General features: G+C 42.6%; 1 protein-coding gene across 1 annotated transcript; it reads left to right on the top strand.

Annotated features, from left to right (window-relative positions):
- The first annotated feature begins 52 nt into the window (after positions 1-52).
- On the top strand, positions 53-19,516 carry ubn2a (ubinuclein 2a). The gene is given in 18 exon segments (XM_034129329.1): positions 53-1,410; positions 2,693-2,809; positions 3,306-3,407; positions 4,225-4,335; positions 4,568-4,671; positions 5,572-6,127; positions 6,937-7,007; positions 7,381-7,510; positions 8,020-8,126; positions 8,727-8,837; positions 9,557-9,700; positions 10,394-10,444; positions 10,570-10,612; positions 12,700-12,933; positions 12,935-14,203; positions 15,215-15,419; positions 15,852-15,920; positions 17,128-19,516. Coding segments are annotated over 18 exon segments (3,774 nt in total). The 5' UTR covers positions 53-1,107; the 3' UTR covers positions 17,175-19,516.
- Positions 19,517-19,610: the final 94 nt, after the last annotated feature.

Genomic DNA, 19,610 nt, shown 5'->3' on the forward strand with positions numbered 1-19,610 from the left:
TTGGTAGCCATTGAAAAGATGACAAGGAAGAGGAGATGTAGCATTTATTTTATTTAGTTTGGGTGTTGTATTGTGACAAAGAGGTCTCCGCAAAACTGTCCTAATGTGGATGCAAATAGTTTTCAGACAACATTGCAGTTGTGTTTGGTTTTTCTCTAAAAAGCTCTTTCAATTGCAAATGTGTAAGGATCGGCCACATGTGTTAGGTGTGGCATTAATAGGGGCTACAGACCAAACTTTGCCTTTTCCAACTGGTTAATCCACTCATGGTTTCTGCAACAGAAGTTCAACAAATAAATAAAAGCATCAATGTCACATTTAAATTAGTTTATTGTCATAGGGAAACATGTTGGTATCATAAACTGAATATCAACAGGTGGTTAGTAGTGGCTGTAAATGAATCAGCTGTTTTGTGCTGGTTAACTGAGACAGCCAACCATCTGGCTTGCTTTCTTCCGTTTAGGATTTGATGTTTGAGGGTGTGCTTTAGAAAAATGCACAATTCAGCATTTTCCTGAATAGACAGAAAGAAAGGCTTCAACCGAAAGCTGTGGATTGTGATTATTGAGATGAAGCTGTTATATGATACTTTTGTAATCACACAGCATGTGGGGTGAGGCTATATCCCACAGCCTGTCCTTCACTTAGACACTATTTAAAGGTCATTATAGTACTGTCAGTGTTGTTATTATCGCCTGTTGTGACAGAGGCGGGTCTAGGATCGGGGCACGCGTTGATTGGACGTGACGAACCCCCTGTGCCACGGTGCTTCCGCTTTGTGCGTAAGCGCAGGCGCAGCGACCCCTCTCTTCTGATATTTTATTTACTCCCGAAACCCAAGATGGCTCCTGTGAATGTCTCGGTCCCATAGCAAATTGAGGATGCAAGTAGCTGCCGTAGAAACAACTTTTCCCCCGCCGTCACAACCCCTGGAGTTCATTGCGTATGGTGCGGAGGAGGCCCTAACGTCCGTCTAGGCACCGAGCAGCTGTCGGGGCTTCGCGAAACCGTCCTCCACCCTCCAATTTGGAGTAGTTTCGCGAAGTAGCTCTTCTCCTCGCTGTCGCTGTCTGTCCGGAGCGAGGCTCAGGCAGGCAGCTCATCCAAATGGCCGAACCGAGAAAAGTGCAATTTGTCACCCTCTCGGCCTTCGCAGCTGGAGCGGCCGCGGAGTCTAGGAAACGGCGGTTGGAGGATGAGGCCGACTTCAACTTCGGTGAAGCCGGGGAGGTCGAGGCAGCGACCGGGGCAGGGGGTGCTGCCAGCAACGGGCGTCTCGGCCAAACCTGCGATGGGGACACGGCTGTAGCCGAGAAGAGGGTGACGGTGCGGCTCAACCTGTCCCTACCCGAGCCTGACGACCGCTCCTCCGCCGAGTTTAATTATGGAGAACTCATCCAAAACCGCCAGGTAGGATCTCTGACCAACATCACCAGGCCGGCTGGTACTGGAGCTGGGGTTCATTTTATTTGCTCTTGGCAAGTGTTTGTGTGGACTTGTCATTGCTGAGTGAGAGGGGGGAAGTGCACCTTGTCCTTCTGTGGACTAGCGTGGCTGAAACTGACCATTAGTGCGACTCTACACAAAAGACAGCGCAGTTATTTGACCAGCCTGTCCACTCTGTGCTTTCCAACTTCAGCGGCGCTCTACCATCACATTGTAGCTTTTTTTCATCGAGGGAACTCGTCTTTTTAAACATGTAGAGATGAAGCTTATCTTGTGCTGCTACCTGTGTCCTATTCACTCAGACTTGCCCAGCAACAGCCCAGTCACACAGCCATTACAGCACTTGGAAATGCCACATGCAGTTTGGCCCTCTGGCTGCGGGTGATAGATAGATGATAGAGCATTGCTGATGGAAGTACCAGGATGTAGCATGGGAGGAAGGCAAATGTCAGAGAGGAGCTTGCCTCATTTTGAATCTGTGCAATCTGGGATGATGGATTCTGTTGCTATTATTATGGTTTACATGAGTGGGAATTGGATGAGAAAAAGTTTGCAAAACAGAATAGGATTTCATAATTCTAATTCTGGCTATACCAGCGCCATGTTTGGCATATGTTATGATTGTTGCGATTACTGAGATCAGTGGTGTAAAGTAACTAAGTAGATTTACTCAATTACTTTACTTTTTGTACAATTTTGAGGTACTTTTGAGGTACTTAACTTGAGTATTTCATTTGTTTGCTACTTTGTACTTCTACTTCACTACAATTCAGAGGTAAATCGTGTACTTTTACTCTACTACATAAGACTTTAGTTACACCTGGAGTAAATTCACAAGCTACCCTGCAGTATACAAAGTCATTCAAACTAGCTGCACCTTTACCAGCTTTGATAAACACATTAATGCACCAATAATTATAATCAAAATATATCGTATTATTCTGAAAGGGATCAATCAGCATAATGAGTACTTTTGGTACTTTAAATATATTTTGAGTAACATGTTGAAGGCAGGCCTTTCACTTTTAACAAAGTATTCCTAAATGATGGTACTTCTACCTTTACTTAAGTACAAGAAGAGTACTTCTCCCACCTCTGACTGTGAGGGATATTTAACTGATTGTACTTATCTTTTATTTGAGGTTATAACATAGTCAGGTTGCGTTATAGAGTGAGATGCAGTGAAACTGTCTAATCATTGCTCTGACATTTGATTATTTATATTAAGTTTCACTTTATTTTCCAGGCAAAAAAGACAACTCAAAGTTTGACTTCTGCCAACAATCCCAACGACCCCTTCAACGATGACGAGAGAGTGCGGCTGCAGGTCGAGGCCCTGGCAAAAAAGTTGGAAAATAAATACGTGAGTGTTTCTAATTTGATATTTTTAGCATTATAACCTTGCAGATATTTAGTTTAGTTAAACAATCAGATGAGGATATATTTGGTTGATGACCACATGCATAAACTGAGACGACAGAGATGGTTTGCAGTTTAAAAAACTACTTTTCAATGGTCTTTGAGGAGGAAAACCAGTGTCATGGTAAATGTAATTCATATGGCTAAAAATCTTAGCTCAACAGTTGTTCGGCTGTGAGAAACAGGAAGAAAGGGAAACACATGGTTAGCAGCGGAGTTAAATATGACTGTTATAGAAAGTTTCTGTTTCTGCTATTTTTTTATACTGATCTTCGGGTACACTACCGGCCAATAAGTATATCCTTTTAACAAGCCCATCAGTCAGCTTATATATTTCTGATTTGGGTTTATGTACTTAAATAGCCATTTAAAAACAACAAAACGTTTTTTTATGTCATCTAAAACTTAAAATAACATTATACTTTTTAATAATTTTTCAGGGTAATGAGGAAAAGAAGAAGAAGAAGGACAGAATGCAAGATTTGATTGATATAGGCTTTGGCTACGACGACGCAGACCCCTTTATTGACAACTCAGAAGCTGTAAGTGCTCCTCACTTTATTAATAATGAGGTGATTTTTCACCTGCGGTTTTGTTTTCTGGGGATGACACTTTTATTTAGTCAGACGTCTCTCTTAAGTCTTTATAGTTGCACCATTGCACATTGTTTTTATTTTCTCCCTTGCTGATTTAACCTGCTGTCCTCGTCACATTCCTGATTTGCGGTCTTGTTGTTATTCCCCTGTGGTTAAATAATTATTTCGTGGCTTGTCGCTCCAATACAGTGCATTCAGTGGCACTTCTAAAGATAGCCGCTTGTCCCTTCATACAAGCAATCTGTGACTACGGTCTAAAACCATCCTCATGACTCATGAATACGTACGTGCGGCTTGTGTCCTCAAAGGGATATGTCATTGTTGAGGTTGGACAGTGTTTGTTACGCAGTATTATACTGAGGATATCACTCTGTCTGACTGTAATAGCTGGAATTATGCTCTTGTATCGAGTCTCTGCCATATAATATGATATTTGTTTTGTTTTGATAACTGTCCTCTCTGCACCCATAAATTGGCAGTGCCTGTTTGATACTTTTTTCCTTTAGTTTTGATATGCTCTCAGTCTCTGATGAAAAATACTTTCATCTGTGTCTTGGAGGGATTGTGATTTTTGTTTCTCTTTGGGTTTTTTTTGTGACCAACAAGTCATGAATTTTCACTGACCAACAGAAGAGCCTGTGCTATTTCATTTTAATCTTAACAAGAAACATTATCACGTCATTCGCTTTTGTTTGTAATACGATCTAGGTTTTTTTCTAGATTCATGTGATCTTATCCTTCAACTTCTGTGTTTTTCTCTCAGTATGATGAGCTGGTTCCTGCCTCTTTGACCACAAAGCTGGGGGGCTTTTACATCAACACTGGCACGCTGCAGTTCAGAGCTGCCTCCGACTCTGAGGGAGAGGAGGGCAAGGTGAGACTAACATAACATGTCCATAACACAAAGAATGTATTATTAATTATTCAGTGTCTGAAAGTTACTTTCAAGCCTGCAAATATGTGGATTTGACACAGTCAGAAACAGAAATGACATAATACTATAAGAGATGTCAAGGATAATACTCATTTCCAATGTTGAACTAAAACTCGTAAAGATGCAGGAATACATCATTATTTATCCATGGCTTGCTGTGCTCTTATTTCAGAAGACTAACGACAACAACGAGAATTTAATCAAGAAGAGGAAAAAGAAGGAAGTGGACAGTTCAGAAGAGAAGAACCAGAAGAAGAACAAACTACCTAAACAAGGGTGAGAATCATGGCGGTATAATATTCCTGCGATTTATAATTTGTTGGTTTATGTTTATTAATCAGCCGAATATATGTGAATGTATCATGTGAACCTCCACAAGCTGCACTGTCTCTGTCACACACACCCTGTTGTGTAAATGGATTAGTTGTTCTCCTTAGCTGGAAAAGTTGACCTTTTGGACACCCATGGATTGTTGGCCACAGTGAATATGTGATGACGCATTTTGTCCGGTCGCCTCCGTGCTAATAATCCACCACCCTGTGTGACATTATAGTCCTGTGCTTTTGTGCGGATCCTCTCTCATACATCTATCATGAGGAAGGGATGCTGACTGTGACAGCCAGCCACCTTCCAGAAAACACTGCACGCTCAGATAGGCTTAATACTCCATAATGCCGCCACTCTGAAAATAATGTCCAAAAATAGCAGTAGCTATTGCTATTGTGCCATTATGAAACAGATGATGTTATATATGAGTCTGTGTGTCAGATCTTTCAGAGCAGACAGCAGGTTAATCCTGCAGAATCCCCACAGTACCTCTTCCAACGTTTCAAAGTCGTCTCTGACAGCGTGTGTCGATGCCTCAGTTTGCCACTGAAATTTCTTTTATGTAGCATGAGTTTAATTTATTCATTATCCTGCACTTTTTACCTTCAGCCACCCACGTCTCTTTCCCTCTTCAATTTAATTGAAGTTGTCTTTGTTGCCTTATTAAAATGTCAATCTCAAACTCTTTTGTGCCAGTTTATGGTGATTTAGTCAACCAATCAGAGCTTACCGAGCAGTCCTACACATGTGGATACTTTTTTCCCTAGATAGCCTTAGACAAAAAGGCTACATTTACAACATCAGAAGCATTTTGCTAAAAAAAGGCATCACTGTTCTTTCCTCCAACAGAGTCACAGACCTCACCCTCCAGCGGCCTGAGAAGAAGAAGAGGAAGAAGCTGATGAAGGACTCGCTGTACCTGGCGGCCATGCTCCGCCGCTTCACCCGGGAGAAGGAGGACATGATGAAAATCAACCCGAACGTGGCTCACCCCGGCCTGGCAGGAGGTGTGGCTAACAAGCCACCCTCCATCAACTCAACTAACCACCTGTTGGCCTCGAACTCCACCCACAACACAGCCGGCAGCGACTTCTCACTGGCAGACCTCACCTCGGACCCCGCCGTGATGTCACTGCTGGGCTCGGCCAATGAGAAGGAGCTGCAGGATCTCTTAGGCGACCTGGACTTCAGCGTGTTGGATTCTGACCAGCAGCACGCCATGTCTGCAGCCCGGGAGAATGGCGTTCTGGGAGTCGGGGTTCCTGGTCCTAAACCAGCAGCAGCAGCAGCAGGAGGTGGGGGCCAGGGGCGAGGCCCGGGTTCCTCAAGCGGTCTGTTTTCTCCTCCTCCGCTGCCGGATGGACTGCCTGCTCCTCTTATTAAACGCATCGAGGACTTGCGGGCGGTGAGTCAACTCTAGCCTGTCTGTGGGCAGCTGCAATTACCTGTGAATTCTCCTCACTGAAGTTTAACACAAATGCCCGTTAGCTCAGGAAGTGATACAAAATGTTTATTGTGATTGTTTAGTCCAACGAGAATAGTCTATTCTAAAGCATTGGAGAAACATAGCTCCAGGCTGAACCTTGAAGCTTTTTATGTAACGAAAACAGTGGGGCTGGGCAGAACTGACTCTGAAGAAGTTCTTATTTTCTTCTTGCCTTTTATATCTCACAGCCACAAAGTCAATCCATAGCAGGGACCTGTTTTTCTAGATGTTGGTAAAGTTTAAAGAGAGGCAGAAAGAGCCAAGTAGATGGGAAGATAAATACATTAAGGACCATACATTTTTTTTGTTGCTTTCAAAATCAGCATAGGTATTCAGAAATCTTGAGAGGTTCAACATTAGTAAGAGGTTTTCTAGAAATAATTAAAGGAAGTTTAACTTTGAATGAAAATGGAAGGAACCAAGAATTCATTCAAATGTTGTGTGGCAGCTGTACAGAGCAACACAGAGCAATAGAGCATATATAGTGCTATTTCGGAGCTTTCAAATGAATGGGCAAACAAATTCAACAAGTGTTAAATCATCCTTAGAAGATAATTGTTCAAATGAGAGTCATATGAAAAACAGCATCAGGTAGAGGAGAAACTGTTTGTGTCTTTAGAACAGTCCTCAGGGCACAGCATCACAGATATATGTCTATGCATTTATATATATTTGTTCTGTATGAAAGAGTGCTGGTACAGTGTGCTGACTCAACATTTCTCCCACAGGCCTCGCTGCAGTTTGATCAAGAGGGCAGGAAGAAATTCTTCACCTTGGACATGAATAACATTCTCCTGGAGTGAGTAGGACAGCTTTTAAATCACCCTCAGCTAAATGCCAGCTCACTCTCCTCCTCTCCTCCTCTCCTCCAGTGTTTCTCACTCAGTTTCAGACCATTTCCCTCGCCACCTCTCCGGCTGTCTTTTTTAAGTGTTTTGTTTTTCCTTCAGTCTCTCATTTTGTGTGTTAATGTCATGCTTCTCATTTCCATACCTCTCTCTTACTTTCACCACCCCCTCAGTGTGTCCACTCTTCTCCATCCATTTCTTTCATCTCCCATCTCTTGTTTATTCTGACTCTCTGTATCCTACCATCTGCCTCTCCTTTGCCATAACTGTCCATCCTGTATCTCAATTGTGATTTCTTTCTTCTTCTTTCTCTCATCCTCTCAGCATTGAGCTGCAGGTCCAGGAGCAGCCTCCCGAGGTGCGCCTCGGCATCTACTCGCACATGGAGGCATTTGTGCCGTGCAACAAAGAAGCCCTCCTCAAACGCCTGAAGAAGCTCAGTCTCAACATCCAGGTGAGTGAGGCTTATCTGTGGAGGAAGTGAGAAATCCCCAAAGTAACTGATCTCGGATCCCATTTGAAAATGTCTTTCCCACAGCTTCCTCTTTGATTACTCTGTGATCATCAAAAGCCAGATTCATGAACAAAACCGTAACAAATAACTAGCTTTGTTGTAGTCTCGTGATCTGTGACTATTCATTTATAAGCAACAACATATTCCAAGTGCTTCCTTCTAGCTCACTGCTCTTTTTAGGCATTATCTTTGAGCATTGGCGCTGCTTTCTTCAGCTCCTGTTGTCTTAAACTGATCCTCTATATTCTAGTCTTTTGTCACGCAACATTAAAGTAGCTTTGTTCATGAAATGGATCAACACTCCCACATGCCCTTCTCTTTTTTTCTCATTTGTTTATCTGTTTCTTCTTTATCTGTTTTCTCTTCCCTCCTCACTCCGACCTCTTTTATTCCTGTTCCTCTGTTTTGGCCTCGGTTCTTAACTCAACCTCCCTTTCTGTGTCCCTCAGGACGATCGCCTACGGACGCCGCTGTTGAAGCTGAAGCTGGCAGTGTGTAGCTCGATGCCAGAGCAGATAGCCAGATACAACATGGACTGCATGGCCAAGGTTGCAAAGTAAGTACATCTGTTTTTGTTTGTTTCAGAAGACAGGCAGGTAAATAACAGATCATTTGACCTCAAACCCTTATATCTGTTCAGCTTTATCATTTTTGATTGGGTGGTAAAAAGTTATTTGTTTACTGAATAGCTTTGCTAAGGCCCTTAAAATCGGTTTGGATTCTTCTTTAGTTTTTTCTCTGATGCACTTGTGTGTGTGTGTGTGTATGAGCTGAGCCACTAAGACACTTAAGCAGAGGAGAGAAGCAGCGTGCACTTAAATGACACCAAAACAAAGCAGTATAGTTATTTCCTGTTCATTCAGCTTACAGTACACTCACTTTTCAGGATCTAGTTCTGCAACTCTGTTTGTGTTTTCTGCGTCGTGGATATCACAGGGCCCTACTTTGCTTTAAAGAACAGATTACATAACATTTTAGCTGACAGCCAAGTGTCTTCATCATTTTCCTGTAACTCGATGCTCGGACCATAAACTTTTAAGATCACAGTAATCACTGCAGAGGTCATAGAATAAAGTGAATTCATGCTGCTTGTTTGTAAAAGTGTGCTCGTACATTTACATACCACTGACTGCGTGTGTGTTTGTCTGTCCTACAGGCAGCAGTCAGGAGAAGGGGAAAAGAACGGCTCAGAGGAGGAAGATGAAGAAAAGCCTGGGAAAAGGGTGATGGGCCCACGGAAGAAGTTTTTCTGGGATGACAAGCTCAGGTAATGATTCATAAGCGTGCTGCTGTAAGAGCTGGCTGGATGGCATGCTGCAGTTTGTGTGGCTGCAGGTTTGACTTAGTGTCTTTGATCGTTTTTCTTAAGGTATAAGGCTATTCCTTACATTTCTACCTTCCGTGCTTATCTCCAGTATATGTGTCTGATCTAGCTAACTGAGCGTAGGCTTTTAAGATTGTTAGTGTGGTTCGGATGGAGAAAACTAATACATTGTAGGTTTTGAAAATGAATGAATGACGTAAGGAAAATGGCAAAATAGTCATAAATATTTTCAGCTGTGAGGAACTTTTAGGTTTATTTAGGTAAATAGTCCCTCAACATGCAGTGGGAAAACTGTTTGAGCCACAACTTTTTCCACATATGCAAAATTACTCAAGACCTGCAAACTGAGTTTGTGAAATATCAAATTCTCCTTTAAATGTACATATGAAAGCCTTGAATTGTATGCTGGCACAAATGTAGAAACCTTGAGCAAAGAATTAGTGTCCTTGTGAAATTACAAAAACCCTGAGAAAGCTTTTCACTCCTCATTCATTTTTATAACAGCTTCCAAATGTTCAGCAATGGGTTTTAAGAGTTCATAATTACCTCTGACTCCTGAAGAATAACAGTCTCCTCTGCCATTATGTGCTCAACACCTGCAGCCTTATTTAGGTTTGAATAGTGAATAATTGGCGTTGAAATGAGCCTTTGTGTTTGTGCAGGAACCTGCTGTGCAGCCTGGTGCGAGTGAAGCTGAGCTGCTACGAGATGGAGAACCAGTGCTCTCTGTCTGTGGAGGACTACCTCAAGGCCTTCTTAGAGAACGAGGTCAAACCACTATGGCCCAAGGGCTGGATGCAAGCCAGGTCTGTGTGTGTGTGTGTGTTCTTGTTTTTGTGCTTAGCTTTAATTTGTTGAACAAATTCCTTCATATTGATAAGACAGCTGTAAATTCTCCAGGACCCGACCAATGAAGTTAACCTCAATACTATAATTAAGTTAAAAAACCCCATTAAAGATTAAAAAGGTTTGTGTTGGTGAGAAGGATGCCAACAGATGGAGCTATATTTTCAGATGAGAGAATAATTAGGTTAGTCTGCTGGTGAGTTCATGGACATTTTCCATTGAACACAGGTTGTTATAAATAGCAGCCATTTGTTTTGCCTGAATGTAATCATGTCTTTATTTGAAAGCACATTAATCTACATTACACCGAATTCCACTGCGTAAACTAGAAGATATTTTAAAAGCGATGAAGTTACATGTTAAAAAAAAGACAACAAAAGCAACAAAATGAGTATATGCAGGAGAGTTTATTAATAAAACAAACACCGTACAATCACCTCAGTTCAGAGAAATAATTAAAAATGTATAAAGATGAATGTAAACAGAATAATATGTTGGTTGAGATGTGCAAAATGGTTTATCGGGTGGTAAAATGAGTTCCATGGCAGTTTTTTTTAATCTCTACTAACAAACTTGTGTATCTAAATATATATATATATATATATACACTTTCAGAGAAAATGTTCTTATCACTGTTTGTTTCTTCTGCTCAGGATTCTGCTAAAGGAGAGTCTTGCTGTTCACAGTCACCTCACTGGAAACCTGTAAGTATGGATTTATTTCACACAGCTCAGTAACGGTAACTTCTCGATTATTTTCTCTGAGACTAAGCTTAAATGCTAAATGTAAATATTAAAGGCTAAGCATTTGCTTTCATGTTTCTATACAGAGTCAAGAGGAGAATGGTGCCTGGGCCCAGGGCCAAAGCCAAGGTGAGTGACAGCCATGATCATATACTGTATAATATCTAAACTGAGTTTTGTTTTAGTACAGATTTATTTTCAACCCACAACGTTAATTGGATCATAACCCTTTTGCCAAAGTGCATTCTAGCATGAAGCAACAATATAATATACTTTACTCATGAGATGTCATCTGCTCAGTTGTGAAAACAGATCTGCTGTTTAGTATTCATTTAATTTAACATGACTGATAAACATGGAAGAACAATTCTTCTTTTATATTATTATTAGGGCTGTCAAGTTAACGCGCTAACGCTCGTTTTTTTTTAACGCCACTAATTATTTTAACGTACGATTAACGCATGTGTATTTGTCCTCGGCCCGCCCCTTAGTTTCAGAGCCCAAAGGCTTGACGTTGTTGTTGTTGTTAGTTGGATGGTGGGAGATTCTAGCGAGACATATGGATACCAAAAAAGGTGTTTTTAACAGCAGCGATAGCTAAATGGGTGGCTACAGCTTAACATTGTGGAGGACGAGGGGCTGCGTTAGATCATTCGGATCGCATCCAACGTATCGACTGCACATCACAGCGCATTATTTTGACCCTAGGTGGGAACTTCAGTCTCATGCTTTGACTGAAGATGAAGACAGAGGAGCGGCATTTCGCCGACAACTGTAAACAGGCTTGTCTGTTTGAGCAACTGGCTCAGTGCAAAGAAGTAGACAGGGTTGGGAGAGAGTCTAAGAGAGAGAGAGAGAGGTTCCAGGTTGTTGTGTTGAGAATATTCAGGAGAATATTTGTCATTGTTCCAATGATAAAAAACAAACATTTGCATAAAGCATATTTGTCCACTCATATGTTGATAAGAGTATTAAAAACTTGAAAAATATTCCTCTAAGGTACATTTAGAACAGATAAAAAATGTGCGATTAATTTGCGATTAATCGCGATTAACTATGGACATCATGCGATTAAATATTTTAATCGACTGACAGCCCTAATTATTATTATTACTATGCTTAAAGGTGAGGTAGGTAAGTTTGAGAAACCGGCTCGAGATACACTTTTTGTTATATTCCATGGAATGCTCTTAACATCCCGATAGCAATGAATATCTTAAGTGCTTTGACAAAAAATCCATAAAAAAATGTTCATCTGTGGAAGCCGTAGTACTGTAAAAAGTACGACCAATCATTTTAGCCGGCCCAGCTAAAATAACTGGATGGCCTACCTGCCTGTCAGCCTTCCATCTGTGCACAAACTTATCTCGTGCCCTCATTGGTCATGTGCGCGTTCGTGTGTGTTGGAGGAGGGGCTCTATAAGGAAGTGGCAGATTTTCTCCGGTTGTGTATTTTCAAATTCTAGCGATCTCGAGCCGGTTTCTCAAACTTACCTACCCCACCTTTAACGGTGGTTATAAAATGTGTAATTCACACAATAACCAGGGGTCTTAGCTGGGTAAAAGAAACCCACTACAGCTCACATAGTAAATTGAGTATTATTTCCACAGCAGAGTCCTGTTGGAAAGAAATAATGTTACATAAAGCATGATGAATGTTAAGATACAGTCACCAGAAAATCACATTAAAAGCCTTCCTATTAAATGAAGGCTGCAAGAATTTAACACCCACTTAGATCTATATCTGCAACACAATTGCAACCTTTAACAGTGACAGGAACTGGATTTATTTGTTGCTCTGCTTAGATGTTGCAATTTAGGCAATGGAGGCATAGGCCAACACAATTTCATGTCACGATTATCCCTTATAATTGCAATTCACCATCCCCATGATAATCAACAAGTATGCTGCCCTACTCTTAAATGGTACTGAAACATACTGGAATAACCAACATCAAAAATTAGGTTTTTTTTAACCTCTTTCCCACGAAAGAGAGCAAGACAGCTTTTTCAAGTCACTCATGTAAGGATATTCATAATTATCTTGATATTTGAAATCCACCAGAATAATTTATAATGAGTGTTTTTAGTTGTGATCTATGATAACATCCCATCCCTAGTATAATGTCTGTTTTTGAGTTTGTTTTAACATTATGAAGTCCTGGTTCTGTCTGCCTCTGAGGTACTGACACTTTTCCATGTCTTCTGTTCTGTAGGAGGGTCTCTGGATCCACAAACCCCCTCTCAGCATGACCTCCACCTCGTCTCTGCACACCTCCGCTCTGACCTCACACCGGAAACCGGCCTCCTGCTCGCCCCCGGAGCCCATCTGTCTGTCGGACTCGCTGGATGAGGATCTGACCGCTCCCTCGCTGGACTCCATCTCCCACGCTCTGGCCCTCCTCAGCAACGCCTCGAAGGGCCTGGGCTTCTCAGACAGCCCTCTGTCCCCCCCCGCCCCTCCAGATGCCCACCTCCTCCCCTCCCCCCGTCACTCCTCACTATCCCTCGGCCTCTCAGCTCTCTGCCTCCATCGCCTCCACAACGCAGCTTCATTCCCTGTCGAGGGGGGAGCCCTCTCCGCTGGCAGCTGCTGGGAACCTGCCAACAACAACAACAACGCTACCAACCGCCTATTCTACCTCCTCTTCCTCCTCTTCCTCGTCTCCCGCTGTTTCCTGCTTGGCTCGAGTGCAGGCAGCCGGCCTGTCGCTGGCCTCACGGACTGCAGAGGGACCCTACGGCCTGATCAAAGGATCTGCCTCTATGGGCCAATCGCAGCCTCAGAGACTCCTCACTATGGCAACGCCCAATCACAGGACAGGCTTGGTGATGGGCGGGAACGGCAAGATGCATCCTCACCCGTCCCCTTCGCCTCCAAAGCAGCGGCCCCCTCCCACGGCTTCCCCTCTGCTGCCCCCCCATCAGAAGGCCTTTGTGGGCCCGGGGGGGCTGCTGGGAGCTCTGGGAGGACTGGCCAAGAGCAAAACCATCAGCAGCAACGGCAGCGCCACGCCTTCCTCCTCCCCCTCCTCAATGTCTCGCTCAAACTCCACCTCCCACCCCGGCCTGCAGTCCTTCTGCCCTCCCTCTCTGGTGGTTTCCTCCCCATCCCCATCCCCCTCCCCCTCCCATTCCTCACACTCCTCCTCTCAAGGTAAACTCCACACACACCACCACCACCAGGCTAACTTCATCACGCCCATGCAGGCCACGCTCACCAAGTCATCCCACAGCAGCAACTCCTCCCACATCATCAAGCTCACCCCTCGGCCTCCGGCGCCGACCCCCCCTCCCTCCTCCTCCCCCTCCCCGTCGTCCTCGCCCTCACACCTGCTCTCTCATCAGATGATCTCCAGCCAACAGCAACAACACCAGTTCTCCCTCAAAACCCCCAAAGCGTTCCGGCCCCCCTTCAGTGTATCGGGGGGCGGGGGGGTGCAGGTGAAGCCGCCGCAGAGTACCTACAGCTTCGCCAGAGGACAGAAAGCTCTGCCCACCACCAGTAACAGTAGCATCAACAACAACTCCGTCATCAACAAGGGAGTGATATCAGCCGTCTGCAGCCGGGCTGACAAAACTCAACTGTCTTCTGCACCCTCAGTCTCAGCCAATCACGCGCAGAGGCAGAGGGTAGTGGGCGGGGCTAACCAGAGCCCAAAGGCATTAAACAGCTGGGCCACTTTGGCCTCATCCTCCACAACGTCACACCTCCCACAGGTCGGTTTAAGGTTCATTAGTTTTAAATTCTAATAGTTTTTTGTTTTTACTCTTCAATTTATATTAGGTTAGTTTTTAGAGTGTGTTTATTAGATTTAGTTTATTAAGAGTCTTTTATGTTTGAGTTTGCTTTTGTTAAAGGTAGGGTAGGTAAGAATGGAGAAACCAGCTCGAGTGCGCTAGAATTTGAAAGTACGCAGCCGAAAAAAATCTGCCCCTTCCTTCAGACTTCCTTACAGAGCCCCTCCTCCAACACACACGAACGCGCACATGACCAATGAGGGCACAAGATAAGTTTGTGCACAGATGAAAGGCCATCCAGTTATTTTAGCCGGGCCGGCTCAGATGATTGGTCGTGCTTTTTAAAGCACCACGGCTTCCACAGATGACATTTTTTTTAATGTATTTATTGTCAAAGCATTTCATATATTCATTGCTATCGGGATGTTAAGAGCATTCCATGGAATATAACAAAAAGTGTTTCTGAAGTGAATTACCTACCCCACCTTTAAGGTCATATAATGTCTCAGAAGTATGTAGCTACATAGTACATGGTTTGCATGTTTACATCTTCCTCCTTTCATCATTAGACACTAGCGGAATAGCTCGGTTTATAGCGTTTAATCAATGAAAATATTTTAATTATGTCTTTTTTAAATTGAATTCTAGAGACTAAACTGCATTTAAAAAGACATAAGGATTCATTTTGGAGCAATTGCAGTAAAGCGCCATTTCTTTGAGTGTTTAGTCCATGCTTTAATATCACGAGATCAAACTCAAATTCATGTTACCTCTTTTTTCTGGATTTATTAACTGTAGGTAAACACTTTTTATAGTTGAATATGCAATATTGTAGGACATTATTTTTTATGATAATAGTCCTGGTTAGTGTCTTTTGGGCAAACAAATGTTTTATATGCAGCTTCACGCTTTACACATCATGGACGGTTCTAAATAAATGGAAATATATACATGACTGTTGATCTCTCTCCCTGCGCTGTGTCTCTGCAGGTTTCCACAGTAGGCTCCCCCCTCCTGGGCGGCCCCTCCCCTCTGTCTCTGGGCTTCGGGATGTTGGGCGGCCTGGTGCACCTCTCGCAGCCCTTCCAGTTCCCCCCGCTGCTCAACTTCAGCCCTGGGGTCCCGGGGGCCGCCGGCATGGGATCAGTCCCCAGCTCCAACTCAGGATACACACTAGCACAGAGCGACCTAATGGGTGAGGGGACACACAACCTGCAGAAGCATTGTGTCGCTTAACATCGATCAAGAGAAACAAGAAAGGAGTAACAATATATAAAACTTATACTGATATTTTCCTCAAATCGTTATTAATCATTATTTATATAGGCTGCAGAACGGACTGAGAAAGTGATGCATCTAGATTTGTAAACGTCTATTTATGTGTGTGCGCTCCCACTGAAGCAGCAGCTCCACCTCTCCATGGTCTCCATTTTGTTTACAAACGTCTCCCTCCTTTGTTCTCCTCATCTTTTGTGTCTGTCATCTCAACCTTTTGTTCCACACTGCCCCCTCACTTTGATCATCTCCCTTTTTTGTTGGCCCCCCCCCCCCTTCACTACACATTTTACTCATGTTGCCCCTTTTTTGTTGCCTTCTCCCCTCTCATCTTCCCTCCATCTCTCCTCAGATCTGTATAAGAGTCTCCAGTCAGGGTCGCAGGCTGCCCTACCTCCTCACTTGCAACTTGCTTTCTCAGGTAATTTGCACTCCTCCTCCCCCTCTTCCTCCTCTCTCTCTCTCTCCCCCCCCCCCCCCGTCTGTGTCAGGCCGACCTGTCGTCCTCTGCTTGGCTGCTCTGTATCTTTCTGCTTGCTTCAGTATATTTTATGTTTAGCATGTTTCTGGTTTGCTCCTGTGGTTGTAACACAGTAGTTGCATGCTATAAAGATATTTAGATTTATATTGTTGTTTCATTTGCCTGCAGAATGCACAGTGACAATTCCGTTTTTGCCAGATTATCTCTACTGTCCACCATCAATCAACTACAGTATGGATTTATCTGTGTCTGAATGCAGTCTGTGTTTACAGCTGTAAACGGAGACTGCAGGTCACCTGGATACTTATGGCACACGTGGCAAAGAACCATCCCAACGTCTAAATCTGTAGACAAACATTTTAACACAGTTCTTCACCCTGTGACTAACTTAAATTAAATACTAGAATTAATTTAGTTTGACACTAAAGTTTATGAACAAAATAAGGTTTCTAGGTCTTGTAAAACTTTGAGGAAGAGGCTTTCAGGGTAAAGGACGATGAGTGTGGTTTTGCAGGACGTATCAGTAAACTCTTCAGCATGCCCGGTGTCTCTCGATATAATAACCTGCATGCACCTTTGTAAGAAAACAAACAAAAGTTGGACTCAGTGTCAAAGTATGGGTTATAGTCGGTCAGATTATTTGTTGCCTCTCAATGTAAATGTCAAAAATAATTTAGAACAATTTAGTTTTTCAGTGAAACCATATGATGGTCAAATATCGCCCGTCAGGTAAATGTCTTTTTAAATTCTGCAGGGAAGTCTGGTCACAGTTTAAGCCGTTCCAGTAGTAGAAGTAACAACATTATATAACAATACATAATACACATGTATCTTTGTAAATCATCGATCCAAAAAATAGTCAAAGATTAGCTTTAAAGAAAACAACCAGTTGGGAGAGGATTTCTACTAGCCTTCCCAAAGGAAACGACAACTGAATCAAACAGACTACAACTTGTGTGACGCAGGAAGTAAGGCACCCCCTGACATACCAAGTTAAATGGGCAGACCTTTTATTGTATGTGTATCTAATGTAACACTATAAGGAGCATCTTAAATCCACACAGAGCGGGTCAATATTAAACTTGGTACAGAAGGCTGTCCAATGATGAGTCAAAGTTGTTAAATAGTCTCCATCCTCTCCACTCAGATGCGAACCAAAGCCAGGGCGGAGACATGAAGAGGAAATCCCACTGACCAATAACAGCTCAGGAGGCGGACACCAGCGGGGTGACATCACAGCCTCCTGGACACATCCACCAATAGGAACCTTTGATTGACTGACGTGGTGATGTTGAGTGAGGGGGCGGGGCTACACCGCCTCTTAAAACGGACCTAAAGGAGAATCCTCGCTACAATGACGAATTAATTTAACTGTTTTCTAATGAACCGGGTATGAGAACAAGACAGAGTGAATGACGAGAACACTTTTATTTTTATTCTGCTTATTTTTATTTTTTTGTCAACATGTTTACATATGACCGACCTTGATCACTGTGGAATGTGTGAGCGAGGTGGTGATACAGATGAGAGTACTACTACGCTATGTAATATAATTTGTATTTAAGCTTATGTGGAAACACAGGACTCTTGTTCTTGCAGTTAAAACAAAAAAACAAAAAAAAACAGAATAATGATTTTTTAATTCTTCTGTCTTTTCGTCTCCGATGTGGGAATCATTGTGTGTAGAAATGTTATCGTTGGTCACCTCTGCTCCCACAAATGACTGTTAAGTAGTAGCTTAAATTAATATTAATAAATTATTTGTAATTTACACAGGGACAAAAACATGTAATAGCGTGAGTGAGAGAGAGAAAGCAGTTGATTTGAATGTGTGTATGTACAGAAAAAAACACAATATACTGTTTCCAGATGATCCTGTATGAATGGTAAAGACATGTTTCCCCTTCTGACAAGAATGAGCGAGTCGGACGCCCCTCTCTCGCTCAGTGTGTTTTTGGTGCTGTTTCATCACACTGGACCTTTTCTGGAAAAAAGACTTGAATTGAAAGAGTTTTGAAGCCGCCTGTGAGAGAGGGGGGAGGGATTAGGGGGGCGGGATACGTCACGATTGTAGCCTACTTGAATTGTTTTAGTTTTTGTGAGTTAAGATTATTTTATTTACTTTTTCTGCTTATTGACTCAAATCAACTTAATATAACACAACGCCTTAGTTTGTATCGATAAAATAAGAATATCTATGCAGGACTGTAACACGCTCAATGCAATAGTGCAAGTCGTCGCTTGGCTTTCAACCTCAACTCAACTTGTCAGTGCATTTCTGGAGTTGTGAATGTTTGTAGATGTTATTATTTCACTAAAGACTCCTTTGTGTGTTCAGACAGCATGGGAAGCACATTTTAGAAAGTCAATTTAAGTGTGATTCCATTCCAGTTTAGAGGCATTACGATAACCTTGGTTGCTAAAGAGAAATGTAAATGTTGTACGTTTACATAAATAGTTTTGGGGCAGATACATTCGTCTACACAAAGTCTAGTTTTGCCAGGTTTACCACATGACTGTAATCCACAAGTAAACCAGAATAGGTTGAGAACTGACAAGAAAAATAGTCACTTTGGCGCTTGGCCGTCAAACCAATTTTTTAGGAAAACATTGTGAGAGGTCTTCAGGAATATGTTTCAAATGGCCAAGTTGAAATTGTTTTTCATATCAGCTGATATATAAACTCCGCCTTCAGATATCAAGTATTGCTGCAAATGTGTCTTTCCTGGCTGTTGCATCAAAAGAAATCTCAAATATAATCCATTCATTTTATTTTAAAGGGTACGCTACATATTCACAACGCGAAAAGCTAATTAAGCCTTTTAAGCCCTTGCAGCCACAACTTGGAATAATGTGTGAACACTCCCAACTCGAATTACGGGTTATTTATGTATTGTTTTTATCTAATGTAGCCCCTTAGCTTTTATAAACCTACTAGAAAAAAAGAGACACGGGATAATTAAGAGTTTTTAATGAGTTCGGAGGTTGAGCCTAGCGCCACACCCCACAGAAACTGTTGCTGTGTCCGTTACTAAATGGCTAACGTTGTCCGTTTAGAAAAAACAGAAATGCTAAAGCTAAAATTCCCTTTCCTTTCTGTCTGAACACAGCTGTAGAGATTCCTTCCCTCTGCTGAATACCTCCGTTAACAAAACTGTTCTTCCTGAGTCTTTCACTGTCCTCCACTAGTTCCTCCTCCATGTGGGTCTGACTGACCGGCGGCACCGGGATGGCGCCAAAGATTGTTCTGTAGCTCACTGTTTAGATGGGGTGCTGCCGGTCAGTGTGTGTGTGTGTGTTTGATTTTTCTGACATTTTCCCCCAAAATGTAAACCCACCAGTGTCAACGTGTGGTCCTTCATGTCATTGTGAAGTCATGTGACTGGAGCAGTGGGTGACATCTTATAAATTGTGCTTTCTTTGGGGGTCCGGAGGATAAAATGACATTTTGTGGTTAACTGGTTAATTAATTTGGTCTTTTGTAGATTATTTTGTGTGTCAATTATTAAATTAAACAAAACAGGTGGTTTTCATGACGACTTTTTCTCCTTTCTTTGGACGAACTCTCCCTGTGTATGCACAAGAAACATGTGAGTATTAGTCATTCATTTTACTTTAATGTTTTTGCTT

The sequence above is a fragment of the Trematomus bernacchii genome, unplaced genomic scaffold, assembly GCF_902827165.1.
Source record: "Trematomus bernacchii unplaced genomic scaffold, fTreBer1.1, whole genome shotgun sequence".
Classification (NCBI taxonomy): domain Eukaryota; kingdom Metazoa; phylum Chordata; class Actinopteri; order Perciformes; family Nototheniidae; genus Trematomus; species Trematomus bernacchii.